Raw genomic sequence first — 15,817 nt, 5'->3', positions numbered from 1 at the left:
CTTGCACTAAAATTGTGCTGTTGTAGATACCTAATGAGTTCAATATATCAAGGATGTTGCATGCTGGATGACATAGGTCCACCATTCTCCATGCCCACAGCATGCAAACACGACAAAATCAATTCATGGACAACAAATTGACAAATACATGGACTGCCTTGTCACAAAATGATTGCCTCTGTACTTTGAAGACATCTGCACTGGCATAAGGACCTGTTCATGACAGTATGATTTACAGGACTTCTTGAGTTGAACACTGAGGGCGCTATTCAGTCAGCATTAATCAACAGTCCTCAAAGCCCTGGTTCTCAAATTAGTGCCTCTTGGCATTGACTATTCACATGATGTTTGTCCTTAGGTTTTCCATTGAAAACTGTGTTCAATTAATTTGTTTAGAAAGAAAGCTGATAAAGCACCTGCCCCTCTAAGTAGTCATCACTTCGTATCACATATATCACGGTCATTTTTACAGTGACCATGCAAATATTCCCATGCATGGGCACTTCTCATAGAATTTCACTCACAGATTTGTTCTGGTTCTTTACAGATCCAGTCAATGATGATTATTGAGTTATATGTCACACATATTTCCTGTTCACACACTTCTTACAGAAGTGAGAAATTCATGAGTAGAAAGTGAGATGGATGAAGGTATTGCATTGCTTGTCATATGCAAAGTTAAGAGACTGGTGAAAATTCAATCAGATCTTGCATAAAATTCAGTGATCACATGCATTCACATACTGAACTGCACATTTTGTGTTAATTGACCGATTAAAATGCGTGGAATATGGGTGCTGGCTCAAAAACAATATTTGTACCCTGTATCAAGAGACAAATATATTATTACTGCAATTTGGTAAAATTATGAAACTAACTGTGAAAGAAATTAATAAATTTGCAATCAGTGTCTGGAATTTCTCACAATATGTACAACTATCTACACACCGTACCTTTGCATGTGGTCTGGTTTCAGGCCGGAGCCATCATAGACAACTACATAGTGAGTTGGAGAGACTGTGCCCTGGCGTACATGTTGACTGACCAGGAAGTAATCATACCAGTTACACATTGTCACTGTGTGGTCAAGCACCAGACCTGGCTTGGGGTTATCCAACTGACCATGCTAGAATGCAAATATGGAGTAAATTTGTCAGTGAAAGCAAAGATGAGTTTGCCAATCTAATATCAAGGATATCTGAAAAATTTTGCTTTAAAAGTAGTTCCATATACATATTATGTGTAACTGAAAAACAATTCCAGACATCAAATGGACAGACAAACATTTGTGAATTCAAAACTTTTGTCACCTTGGTTCAAGACAAATTAAAAGTGCAATTATTCGGTCTTATTTAGATGTTAAAAGGTGGAGAAATTTAATGGCAGGGTTGGATAAGAGCAGCATTTAGAGGTCAAATAAAAAATAAAATGTGAACCTGCTAATCTTAGCAATCGTTGAGCTTTGCATAGAAAGTCTATGATATCTGGCCTGAGCTCAAGCTAGGTCTGTTCACCACTAAAAAGGTCTTCTATTCTGTATAACAGCTAGAGTAAATGTGCTTTCAATTTTCTGTTTACACCCTTAAAAGCCGCAAAACACCTAAAACTTTAATAGTTGTACAGTATTTACAACTTAAGGCTTGAGTCATGAATATATAGTTCATAGACAAAACTACTACTTACAAAATCACCGAAAATCCTTGTGTTGATTCTCTTCTGCACCACTACCACAGCCATTTTAGGATCATAGGTTGATCCAAAGTGAGTAAAACACTCTTTCAACTGATCTACTTCATATCCACTGACAACTCTCAGCTGGCCATCACCGACACCATCACGGAACACAACCACTCTATCTGGTAGGGTATGATTCACCTGGAACAAAAAAAGATACACTTTCTGTGAAAAAATCTCTGCATTTTTGATGATCCAATGAGTGAATATTAATGCTCTTTCTCTCACACAGTTTATATTTTATGGTTACCAAACTGAATTCAGTTAAGAGTTACACTCAATTTTGGATCAACTTGCAAGTCATATCTTAACTGACCTATCACTCTTCAAAGTCAGTAAAATGTCATGTAGGGAATAGATGACACCAATAATTTTTCACAAGCTACCAGAAGTTATCTTTTTAGTGTACCCTATCACTAAGTTCACCAATAGACTTCCAAACTGGTTGACTGTAAATGGTAAACTTTTTATGAAGTCTTTCACTGTTGGATAAAAAACTCACCTCATGGTACTTTCTGAGAGCAGAAGTCAAACACAGCTTCAAGCCATCGATCAGTTCTTGCTGAGGTAGTTGAAAACATACTCTGGAATACCACCTGGTCAATTTACTGGCAACAATATAGTGATCAGATTTATATTATGGAAATACTACCACAGTAATTTATATCATGGGCATATTGCAGGGTCAATAGAAAGAACTAGTTGCTGTGTATAATACAACATCCCATTTAAATAATGCATACGACTAGGTGCACGATCACAGTACAGTATACGTAAGATCGCCTTAACTAAACATAGGGCCAAAGTCCCTGAAGCTACTATAGACATGGATACAAAATTAAGTATTTCCTGACTGTATGAAATTATCTCACTAAGGTCATCCTAGGGACTTGTAAACCAAATATTCAAGCTGTCTGACCAGTGATTTTGAAAAAACAAGCGACTCAACAGTTGACAGAGCTCTGCTGTGTTATGTAGAGAATAACCTTTTGTGACACATGTATTTATGAAGAAGGTGGATATCTTTGATAGCTCATTTCAGGATGGCCTGACCAAAAATGGAGAAAAATTCTGTAAAAATACAGATTTGCAAATTTCATCAGACTATATTAGTCTATAATAGCAAATAAACAAGAGTTAATTACATTCTAATTAAAGTAAACAAGACTTGCTTAAATCAAGATTTACGTCATAAAAAAACAGCATATCTGTCAGGTTATAAAGAAAGCTGGCTATCTTTCAATATCAGTATTTTCATCCTATTTATCAAGCACATTTTAACTTTCAAATTAACATTGTAAGTAAGTTCCATTGAATAAGTTGAGACTGTACATACTCAGAGAAAGCACACTGAAGAGACAAATCTTTGAAACTTAAGAAGTTCAAGGTCATCAAAAGCATTATAAGGAATCATGTTACACTTTCATTGCACTGTTTACACAGATTGCATAATTGCTATAAATAACACATGAGGAATCTTACAGCCCAGCTTTACCATAAAAACATATCACTTTGACCACTCTTTTAATTGACCACTCTATTTTTTTCCTCAAAAAGTAATTTTATTTTATCCTTACCAAGTCAACCATAAATGGAAATTAGAACTTTCTCTATCTCTATTTATTTGACCACCCTATCATGACAAACCATTATGAGCAATTTCTTTTAGATAACATAAATGGTGGTTCAGAATATATCAAAGTTGGGATTCAGGAAAGTTGCCTTTACATGTTTTAATCCTCAAAGACGGTAAGCATTTCACTATGAACTGTCAAAAAAGTTGAACTTTCTGATAATTCCACACTAAAATTATTTTGGCTTTGATGATTTCCTAATTAATTCAATTATTTAAAATCATCTTAATTATTTTTTTCTGGGTGAATTGATAGGGTTTATACAGTACAGGAATTACATACAATGAAAGTCAAATTTTGACCAAAAATGACAAAAAAATTCCTTAAAAATACACATTTGCATATTTCATCACAATTTGAACAAATCTGAGTTGGGTTATCCCTAGGGACCTGTATACCAAATAACAAAGCTGTCTGATCAGCGGTTATGAAGAAGAAGATTTTTTACCAAAAACACCTTTTTTGGCATTAATTTGCCCATTTTCAACATTATCAAAAAATTAAAAAAATAGTTTCTCAAAATCATATTTTTCATCTACACAACAAATATCAAATCAGTAAGTACTGCAGTTCTCAAGATATTTGAGTGGACGGACGCCTCACAAACGGACATACATACATACATACATACATACATACAGACTGACGACGGACGCCGGACGGATACCCATCCCAATAGCTTCTATAGACTATAGTCTATAGTAGCTAAAAAGCTGTACATGTTTTCGTGTTATCACTGATTGGTGTTTGCAACAGGGACTGAAGCCTGATTAGATAACTACACTACCACTTGGCACGTCAGCGTTGCAATACAAAGACACTTTGACACTTGCTGGTTGGCGATAAGTACAAACAGCACTTGCAAGAGTGGTAGTGGCTTCAATGCGACAATGTGAAGCTTTATTGCACCATGCCAACAGAGCACTGGAATAGAGCACAAACTGATACTTACAAGTTGGTACTGGCCACCATGGCACCCACTGATTTTCCCCCATGAGCAGCATCATGGTACACATCAATACCAACCACCATAACTTTTTCTGAAAACACAAATGTCAAAGTATGAATTCATAAATTGACATACTGAAAAAAACAGAAATGCATTGGCATTGTTGCAAAATGTTAAAACATGGCCGTGTGTATCGCCTTTGCCAGCCAGACTCACATACACACCTCACACTACAACTTACTTGGTAATCACCAACATGGCAAATTTACATATGTCCAATGACAACAGAGGAATGTCATTATGTCAGTAATGTTCACGAAAAAGGACAGCAGTAACACTATACAGTTAGACTAGTGCATTTTTTTTGCATGGTCACCTCCAAAAAGATAAGATGGGTACAATGAAAACAGATTATCCGGTACATTTAACCCCATCACTACCATGGTTTGGCCCAAACCATTTGTTATCAATGGTGGTGTTGGACTTGTTTACAGGTGCTGGTGATTTCACCAGCTGATTACAAAAAGAAATCAAAGCCTATGGATAAATTCTTACCAGTGGTATGTCTAAAGCCCAAAGCTCTCCTCCAAGTTTACAATTTATCTGCAAAGCAACCTTCTGTGTTACAGACCGTAACTTCTGCTGTTGACTGATAGTTCTAGCGATAATTACCTGAAGGGGGGAAGAAAACAACAAGCTGTAAATTATCGTAACCTTTTCTTGACTGGCTCATCTGTGTCTCTCATCAAGTCAAATTGGTGAACGCCATATATACCAGCAGAGTTACAGTCATTATATAAACAGGGCTTTCACTGGCTTGTCTTTTTGAACACATAAACATGGTGACTTTTACTGATTTGACTTGTAGTATGATAGACTGTATCTCAATGCTATTCTGGGTTATTTGACTTTCAGGTTAATTTTAAGTAACTTGACATGAAGTAGGTTTTAAAGTTTAAATAGCTATAGCTGTTGCCTGTAACTGAACTCCAAACATGTGAAATCAACAGAGTGCTTCTATAAAGACCCTGCTTCATCACAGAAACTTGTGTGAAAAACCAATTAAGCTACTAAAATTAATTTGTAGTATCAAAAAGTCTTTTCAGACATTTTTATTGCTGACCTTTCATACTAGAAGTCAAATTCTTTTAGTTTGTTGAAATTCAAACTATGACGTGCCTTATTATGTCTAGCTGGTTAAGAGACATCTTTTGTTTTCATCATGCAGAGAAAAACAAATTTACTCAAACATTTCTGACTTCGTAAAGTGTATGGATAATTCAAATGTATTCAGACTCTGTCATTTCAATGTAGACTAGTTGAATATCCGCAGTCAACACTAACCTGAGATGGAACTGGTGATTCTACACAGCACAGCTTCTTAATAGCATTGTATCTATCATCTCGAGATGTCGGAAAAATCACAACCACCATCTGGATCTAATAATGATTTCATGAGAACAATGCAAATAATTGTATCAAGAAACTGCAAATTCTGATATCTCTAAAGTTACTTCAATAATAAGAATTATTTTTGAAATCACTTTGAAATATTATACTGGTGGTTTTTAGTGAGCGTCATTTATGATTTCATTATGCTCCATTTTTTATCATTTATAAGGTCCAGTATTTATGCTGCTGTGTCACAGTCCTTTCTTTCAAATCTCTTGTAGAGAATATTGCTGTGTGAAAATAAATCCCATGAGAGCTTAAATTATGTTAATGCTCAGTCCCAACATCTGCTATTAAGACTACAAATTTAAGTAACACTGAAAACCAGTTATGCTGCATTTTCAAGTAAAGATCTGATGGTGGGTTTGAATACCTATAGGGTTGACACTAGTAGATCCTTTGCTGTTCTCACAGGCAAATCTAGCATCAAGTGGGTTTACATGCCTGTTTGACACTCCCTGAAGATTCTAACGTTAGTGCATAGGTTCAAATAATACATACATACAGGGTTCTGGTTGTCTGAGGTAGGGTTGGGTTCAATGTTTTTCACATGCCTGATGATTGACTCTGCATTCAAGGGTTGTTATTCAGAGGAGGCTGCAGTTCAAAACTTCTTACATACCCGACACTCTCCCTGATGGTTCTGAGAAAAACTTTTGGCCAACAATTGTTCACATACCTGAGTATTAATACTTTCCCTGATGGTTCTCAGATAAGTTTCAGTTCTATCATCCTGGAGTTCTAGTTGCACTGGTTCATTGACACGGATTCCCATGGATGGACACACTTTCTTCATCATCTGTATGAAGTCCATGGCTTTGTTGGCATCCCTTCGTGTGAAGACAACCATCCAACACTGCAGATTTACCTAATGCGCATGTGGGGAAGACAAAAACATTATATGGTATGAAATCTGGGCAAGCCTTACTAGATAATATTGAAATGTAGCATTTGCTGCAATGCTTTTAGAACCATTTCATGTCTCCTTATGGTTTTTACAACAGACCAATTTTAATGTACATTGTTTATTAAACTGTGTAATTTTTTAATTGTAAGAATTCTACCTGTCTGTACTTGTATGGAATCTGGTTGCAAAAGTTTAATAAATATAAATAGAAAAAAAAAATCATTTCGAACTTTAAATGTCTTGCTTACCGGGCAAATCACAGACTCCCTTGTTAAATCTCGGCCCCAGTCTGCTTCCTGATTGGCCATTACACTCTTTGTCTGGAATATTATCTTCTCCGGTGGCAAGGCACGACCTTGAGACTGTACGGAAACAATAATTATAGTTATCTATATATTGAAATATAAAAACATGATATACAATAACACGTAGTTTTTTTTCAGTCTTCTTCATCAACCTTGTACCTTTTTCTCCCTGTTACATTAATTTTTATAAGTATAAGCTAATTTTTATCGGTACACTTACAGTTGAGGTAGAATGTGGGGGCAGATATTCAGACTCTCAAATTCTAAAATTCTTTCCTGATCTACAACTTCTGGGGGCTCATTTTACATGTCCAGTTCTTGGAGTAAAAAATATTTTCACTATCTTAGTTGTTAGAAATTTGAAAATTTTACTTTTCCCAACAAAGTTGACAGGGTTGGCAGCCGTTTTGAATTTCAAATATCGGTAAATGGTAGGTAATTTATTTCTCTAGAATGAAACTTTGCATGGTGACCCCTGATTTTATTCAAGACTTGGTAAAAGGATAGTTGAAAGTTACAACTGAGGAAACTGAAAGCAAAAACAAGGTCTTTCACTTTTGAGGCAAGTACTATTTTAGAGAAGGGAAGTATAAAACATTCAGTTGCAAAATGTAAACATTGTTGAGCCGAGATCTGATGTTAGGAAGACTATCTTTACTCATTTGAAGAAGTGAACAAGTCTCCTTCCACAAAGTCCTTACCTTCAGGATATCATTATCAAGTTCAAGGCCCCACTTGCTTAACTCTGCAGTTGCCTCTGGTGAGCTCTTGATGCTGTCCATGAAGCTCCTCATTGCCAATGCTCTTTGTGTTGGAGAGACTCTGGTGTGGCTAGCAACGTCCTGGGATAAGAAAGGAACCAAACAGGTAAATGGTTGCCTGCTAGGTGATAGCATTATGGATTCAAAACAAGTACAGAATCATACTTTTTTTTTAAATTGGAGGATAGGAAACTTCAGCACACACTTTCAATTTAACAGGTGGTGTCATACGGTACAGCATTGTTTCATTCAGAATGGCATCAACAAGGGGAATTTTCCCCCTTTACCAGATAATTTCGGGGGGATTTCACCTATTCATGTACTCTATTTGTATCTCGAAGGTGTGACTGGCACCATTTCATTGGAGGGGGGGGGGGCTGTCCCCCTTGACAAATTACTAGGGGGTGCCAACATGTCAGCAGAGGGGGAATCCCCATCCCCCTGTCTAGATGAGACACTGTACAGTACTAAATGAAGCTGTCTTTACTCTGGCAAATACTTTGTAAGTCACTTTTATGTTCCATTCAGAACTGAAAAACTTGACTGATTGGTTCAAAAGTCAACTTCAGTCCTGTAAAATAAATCCAAATTGTTAGTGGAAGATTGACATTAATTCTGAAAGACACCCTTTATACTTCACAATTGCCTGCAAAATAAATCTGAGATGGATTCTAAGGGACTAGATGCATTTGTGATAAAATCTATCAACTCACGATAAAAAGTCAGCAGACCAAAATCATTTCAAAGTTTTTTCCAAATATTATATTGACCTTGACATTGGCGGAAATAAATGATACAGGCAGATCTGCTGTAAATAGACATTTTTCATGATTCTATTTCATTTTCCACATGAAATCAGTCTTGATCATCATACCTTCATGACTCTGAAATCTTGTCTCATTTCATCTGTCAAGCCGGTGAGACTTGATAACTCTGGGATAAGACAGATGACTTCTGGAGGAGCTGAACTGGCCTCCTGAGCTTTCCTCTTGGGATGGTTTATCAGCAGAGGCTGTTCCAAGTCATTTATCTTCTTGTTGTATGCTTTCCTGGGGTGAGTGAATTTTACAGAACATTGATGTGTTTAAACATGTGAAGAATAGAAATCTGGAACTGTTCTTGAATTGGAAAAACATTATGACTGTCATATCAAATAAGACGTATGATATACCATTGCATGACACTGAAACATAATTAATGTCTTTATCCTTTTTGATCCAGATTCGTGACTGTATAAACATTCAGTAACTTTATTGAAAAAGTTGAGACTTACAAAAGTTTGAAGGTGAATGGGCTAATGTACTCAACCCTAATTCCCTTGTAGCAGATCTAAAATCACCACTCGTAACTATGATAATGAATGAGTTAAAAATAATGTTTGGTATAGAGTGTGATAATTCACTCTATATCACTTGGTATATAGTCATTTATTGAAGTGTACAGAAAGGCTTGCTCACATGCAAATTCTTTTTTACGCACCAAATGATAAAATTATAAGACTTGTGAGCATAGGAAAACGCACTCTTACATCTTGATTGTTGCTACACTTTATGACAAAACCCTACCAACAGTTTAAATTTCTGGGATACTTTTAGACATTGAGAACTTATCAACAGTATAGACACCAAGCAGTGACTTATGTTGACACAATGACATTTTGGAATAATTTTGTGAAAGTTGGAACTTATTAACAAACCAATGCCATGGAATGTTTTCCCCTTTTTACCACCAAGACATTGGAATATCCCAATTTTTTAAATGGAATTGGGTGAACTTACACAAGTACATACAAAATTTCAGGCCTGTAAACCCCATTTCCCTGTATACAGGTCCAGCCTCATAATTTAAAGCAATGACACTGGACCATACCATTGTTGATGAATGGGTTAAAAAATAAATTTGGTAACAATTACTTACAGGTAGTAATCAACAAAAGTCATTTCTTCACCCTGATGGCCATAGCTGAATGTTGACTGAGGATTCTTGTCCCAAGCAATGTCATCAATGCGGTATGTTTTGTTGTTATAGCGTGTCAGGACAATGTTACCCACTAACTGGCGTGTGCACTCGTCTTTGAAGGATTTGGGATTCTTTTGATAGATTTTGTACCTGTAACACAGTAAAATTCACATGAATAGCGAAAAAAAGAGGAAATTTACACTAAAAGTGAAGTTCATATATGAGAAAATGTGAATGAAATTTGTTGGTAAAGTTACTGATTACAATTATCAACACCAATCTACTGCCAGTCAGTTTTTTAATCCCTATTTCACCCACAAGATTTACGGTTCACAATTGCTGGGTTGAATTGAGTAGAGAGTGGACCCCAAAATGCCTTATCGTTTGGTGGCCATGGCATCATTTCAGCAAGTAATATATCAGGCAGCAATGCTGCATTTCTGCAAAACAAGCAACTTCCTGGCAATTATGACTTTGTCTTCCTGAATCATTTTAACCAGCAGAGTCTAGTGGGTCATAACACCTTAGGCTTTAATATTTCATCAATTTAAATAAAATCAGGTGGCAGTATATTCAATTTGTATGAGATGTATATGACTCTTTCATACTCACATGAAATCCAAAACATTTTCATTTCGCAACACTTTATGAGATACATCAGCTAGTAGTAACAGTCCACCTTCATATTCTCGTAGAGATGTGATGTAACCAGGCCAAATTTCCAATCTGTTGAAAAATACCAAAATGACGTAAAGGCTAATCTTCTATATACTCTGCCATCCTAATGTTCTTGTCAGTTCAGAAAAGCATATATTTACAGTAGAGATAAATGTAGTTCTTATTATTGAAATTTTGTAAAGTTTTTGCTGGTGCATTCTATTAAAATCAGTAGTACATTGGAATCGTTTGATAAAAAGACAAGTCATTGACAATGACACAGTCCCACTTGTAATAGGAGTATTAGTCTTAATGGCCCAGGGAAATGTGGTCATTAAGAAGTATCACTGGAGTATATATGTTGAGATCTATGGGCACATAGGTCTATGTCGTTGTTCCCAATTTGAAACACATGAGGCATGTCTAAGTTATGGTTCTAAATCGGGAAAAAAGATCAGACCTCTAGCTGTATTGGCCAGCCAAGAAATACATATGCGCATAATAAATGAGGTACAAGATGTGACATCTTAAGGTGGTTGGAAAGGCTATTTTTGCACCAATTCTTTTCTCAGAGTTAATGTCAAGTTTCAAGTGTTAGAATCAAGATATTTAGTTCAAATTTTCAGGATAACTCCCTTAGTTAATATTTTCTCCAAAGAATATAAAAATTGTATATTTGCAGCCATGATTTTGAAATATGACACCAGTAAATATTAAAATTTAATTTTTCATATTTTTTTTACATATTTGAATTTTATAATAATTGGATAGTATTAATATTACCAAATTAGTTATAAATATGTTGACACTATTTATTGTAAGATTTGTACGGCAGGATTTGTAAATAAAATTTGTTTTATGATTTTACATGGGTTTATATATCAAAAAATTATTAAAAATTCTTTCAAATTTCAAAATGTAATTTTTCAAAAAGTACTTCAAATACAGGAAAATTGTGCCGTACAAATCTTATCTGTAACCTTGTTAATAGGCTGTAAAAATTCCATGTCCATATCTCATTTCAAAGTTGGATGAAATTGGTATACAATTATGTAGGAAAACTGTTATTCTGTCAAAAATGTTGAAAACAAGCCATATTTGCACCCCTCTTTTGAAGTCATAGAGCAGTTTCTTTTGGTTAATCTCACTTTTGACACCTCTTTGACACTCAAAGAATCTAAAAATGCATTTACAATAGCAGTCACTCACTCTGAATGCCAGCACCGCCTTGTCAAATTTTCCTGAAAAACAGCAAATAATGACTTTCCCTTTTCAAACATTTTATTAAAAGCTAGGGGACCTCTACCATAGTTAATACACTAAGGACTCCCCAACTTCTTCTTATTTGGTCAGTTTTTCAGAAGTTTTAACAGGCTATAACTCTGCAATGCCTTTGTGCCCAAATGTCTAGTTTTTTTTATTCCACAGCGAATGTTGACTACTTTTATATTTTAATAGTTTTGTTGAAATTTATAACTGACGCTCTAGCCTTTCCAACCACCTTAAGGTCTAATATCCTATCAAAATTGGAGGGTTGTGGTTACTGAGATATGCATATATATGTACAATCAAGGTCAAAGGTCATCGAGGTCACGTGACATTTTGAAAAAAAATTGTATTGCTAATTAATCCCTATATGCCAAAAAATCAGACCTCTAGCTCTATTCGCTTGCCGAGAATTAGATGTGTGCATAATTAATGAGGTAAGGCGTGTGTTGTCATAAGGTCTCCCATCCTACTTAATATAAAGGACATGGCACTTGTGGTTACTTATTTCTTGACATAAACGTATATTTTAGGTAAAAGGTCATCGAGGTCACATGACATTTGGTCCAAAAATTTCTATCCTATAGTTATCCCTATATACCAAAAATCAGACATCCAGCTCTATTGGCTTGCTCAGAATTAGATATGTGCATAATTAATGAGGTACAGTATGTGGCGTCATAAGGTCTTCCATCATACCAAATATGAAGGGTGTAGCACTTGTGGTTACTGAGTTATGGACCAACGTAAAGTTGGCGTCATCCTCATCCTCATCCTCAGCCTCAGGGGTCACGCGAAAATGAGGATGAGGATGACGCTACAGCGTCAGCTTCACCGGCGTCAGATCCGACTATTCCCGAATGCGTCTGATGGAATGATAAGTGTAAAAACGACTTTAAAAATGTGCTCCAAGTTTCATATCACTGTAAATGTTAATCAAAACACAGTGGGGTATGTATTTCATAATATTTAGTAACCTCTCCTCTTAAAATCCGTTTCTCACGATGTAGTTATAACGCAACATTCTTAGCCCTTAATTTCCTTAAAGTTCAAAGGTTGTATGCTTAATACGTTGACTTTTCAGGCCTCAAGTCATAGTTATACCAGTTAATTGTTTTATAGTTCCTCTGAATAATTAGGGCTTTCATATCGCCTCTCATGGTGGCGATTTTTACACATTTCGGACCACGTATACTTTTTTTGCACCAATTTTTGGAAAATCCTAACGCAAGAGTTGAGAGGATACCAACAAACACATCCACGGATCCATGGACTGAAAATTGCGAACATTTCCAAAAAACTAGTCTGTATGAGATATTCTAAAAAAAAATATTACCTGCGAACCAGTTTTATGTTTCAAAAGAAAGTTGAGAAAGGATGGAGTTGTTATTTTCTTAAGTTTTGGGTGAATTTTATCATTTATCCGTCATCGGGTAGCGCAACTTCGGCAATCTTCGGATACGACGCTGAAGCTGACGCTGAGCAGCGTCATTTTCAGCGTCAGCTAGAAAGGTCACCTGAGGCTGAGGATGAGGATGAGGATGACGCCAACTTTTCGTTGGTGAGTTATGGACTAATATGTATATTTGAGGTGAAAGGTCACCGAGGTCACGTGACATTTTGTCAAAAAAATTGTATTGCTAAGTTATCCCTATATACCAGAAATCAGACCTCTAGCTCTATTGGCTCGCTCAAAATTAGATATGCACATAATTAATGAGGTACAATATGTGGCGTCATAAGGTGTCCCATCATACCATATATGAAGGGTGTAGCACTTGTGGTTACTGAGTTATGGACAAATATGTATATTTGAGGTCAAAGGTCACGTGACATTTTGTCAAAATATCTTAGATATCTGCTTGAGCGGAGGGACATGATCCAATCTATAAGCCCCCTGGACTTCATCCGTGGAGCTATGGCCAGTAGTTGGTAAAAATGCACGTTTCACATTGTTGAAGCTATCGTGCTATGGGCAATTGTATGCCATTGTACATTATAGAACCCAAACGTGTAAGGCAACGTGCATGACTAAACACTGTAAAAGTCTGCACGTTAGACATTTTAGACACGTTAGGTCCGTACACGTTAGGTTTGCACGATACACGATAGGTTAGCATGATTGGCATGGTAGATTTTGACCGATGTTGAAAACCTAAAATGACATACATGTTAGACATTGTAGACACGTTAGGTCCGTACATGTTAGGTTTGCACGATACACGATAGGTTTGCACGATAGGCATGTTAGATTTTGACCCATGTTGTGAACCTAAAATGACATGCACGTTAGACATTTTAGACACGTTAGGCCCGTACACGTTAGGTTTGCACGATACAAGATAGTTTTGCACGATTGGCATGATAGAGTTAGACCTTACCGTGTTTGTAGGCCGTCACGTGAATCTTGAGTCATATCGTATAAGGTGCTGACCTAAGATTTACGGAGCTAAAGTGTCTAAAATGTCTAACGTGTATGTCATTCTAGGATGTAATTGAGACAAAATCTATCATACTAATCGTGCAAACTTCCCTTACGAAAAAATATGGCTTCTGGCACATAGTTGTGCATGCTAACCCACAATAGTTGTGGATACCAAGCTGCAACTGTTTGTGGCTTATAAGCAGGTTATTCATATTTTATCATGCAAAGATCTGTTCTGGCACAGTTTTGCGGCATACAGGCCGCTGTGATTGCAGACGATATGCCGCAAAAAAATGGGGCGGGGCTTTTAGCGGCATAGAAGCCGCTGTGATTGCAGACAATATGCCACAAAAAATGGTGGGGTAAAAGGTTTCATGGTAAAATGCTGCTATGCATGCTTCCTGTGCTACCCCCCCCCCCCCCCCCCCATCCATACCTGCATTTGTACCTACCAGTTTTATACTAGCCAGGAGATTACCATACACTTCACATCTTCATTTGTTTTAAGGGACAGTAGCTGTAACTTATGATGTTGTTCTTTTAACTTTTGTGTGTTGAGGTAACTTTTCACTTTACTCACTTGGCAAAATAGGCAAAAATCAAGACACATAACAGTATAAAAATACTGCATAAAAATTAAGTTACAGCTACTGCCTTTTAAACCGCCTACTCACAGATGCAAACAAAAAAAAAAACACTTACCACATATCTTCACAATAATACCCCATTGTTTATTTTGATGTGTAAAACAATGATGTTGGTTCACTAGACTGAACCACTAAGGAATTAAAATAAAATCAAAATTCAATAATCTAATGAGGTTCATGTGAAAAACATAACAGAACACGTCTAAAAGTCTGCATTTGATTTTTCACATTATCCAAAGTTGTTTTCGATGCCATCCTAATGTTTCCGATCTTGTTCTGAAACTTCACATTGAATGTTCCTGTTGATCCATTGGTCTGTTCAGCTTCATGGCCTTTGCCCATACACTGAGAATAAAAATGATAAATAACAGACAAGGATATTATTACATGTGCAAAGTGAAATTGCTTGTATTTTGTTGACTACCCTTATTATATTAAATACAAAAATTCACGGAAAAGAGCATTCATGTGCTTGAAAGAAATTATAATAATTAATATTAAATAATTTACCTAATGATACAAACTCATGACATATCTATACATTATGTTTATTGTGATTACCAAATCATTGCTTTTCAGCCTCATTTTCACTATTTACTTGTGACACACCACTCCAAACTACAACTATTGACCAGCGGTGATTGGGTTTCAGCACATCTCAAACAGAAGAAATGTAAATGGAAAACTGTCTCATAAATTGTTTTAAAACAAAAAGTATCCCTTTATAATAGCGCAGTGCACGGTTACAGGTTTGTTACTAAACATAGCTGTACGCGCGCGATATCGGACACGCAGCTTGAAATGCGGACAAATTTTATCAATGTTGCATACATTGCTGTTTTTGCAGCTTGTACTCTGAGTCGTGGATATGCCTATTGGTATTCATTGTTACACTAGCAGTTAGCCCACTGAGTTGTATTTTCGTCGTTCTTGCATTCGTAATTTTCAAAAGCGTAATCTAAAAATGCGGACGATGCTGTGTGTTGGCCGCTACAGCTAACACATACGCAGGGCTAGCGAGAGTTGCCGACATCGACGGTTATTTACGAGAAGTGAATAAAAGACTGTCATTTTTGGAAGTGATCGAGCAGCTGAGGTAGGCAGGGATACGACTTGGCCCA

General features: G+C 36.3%; 1 protein-coding gene across 1 annotated transcript in view; it reads right to left on the bottom strand.

Annotated features, from left to right (window-relative positions):
* Positions 1-15,817, bottom strand: part of LOC139123334 (piwi-like protein 1) — a 32,943-nt gene that overhangs the window by 2,948 nt on the left and 14,178 nt on the right. Inside the window, exons 8-20 of the mRNA XM_070689489.1 lie at positions 10,314-10,427; positions 9,660-9,851; positions 8,617-8,791; positions 7,683-7,823; positions 6,925-7,038; positions 6,449-6,637; positions 5,662-5,757; positions 4,873-4,989; positions 4,758-4,830; positions 4,321-4,408; positions 2,237-2,342; positions 1,684-1,875; positions 954-1,126 (exon numbers count right to left, since the gene is read on the bottom strand). Of these exons, the coding sequence (XP_070545590.1) occupies positions 954-1,126; positions 1,684-1,875; positions 2,237-2,342; positions 4,321-4,408; positions 4,758-4,830; positions 4,873-4,989; positions 5,662-5,757; positions 6,449-6,637; positions 6,925-7,038; positions 7,683-7,823; positions 8,617-8,791; positions 9,660-9,851; positions 10,314-10,427 (1,770 nt within the window). The remainder of the gene's footprint in view (positions 1-953; positions 1,127-1,683; positions 1,876-2,236; positions 2,343-4,320; positions 4,409-4,757; positions 4,831-4,872; positions 4,990-5,661; positions 5,758-6,448; positions 6,638-6,924; positions 7,039-7,682; positions 7,824-8,616; positions 8,792-9,659; positions 9,852-10,313; positions 10,428-15,817) is intronic.

Source organism: Ptychodera flava, chromosome 22, assembly GCF_041260155.1.
Source record: "Ptychodera flava strain L36383 chromosome 22, AS_Pfla_20210202, whole genome shotgun sequence".
Lineage (NCBI taxonomy): Eukaryota > Metazoa > Hemichordata > Enteropneusta > Ptychoderidae > Ptychodera > Ptychodera flava.
This window is presented reverse-complemented; position numbering and strand designations above follow the sequence as displayed.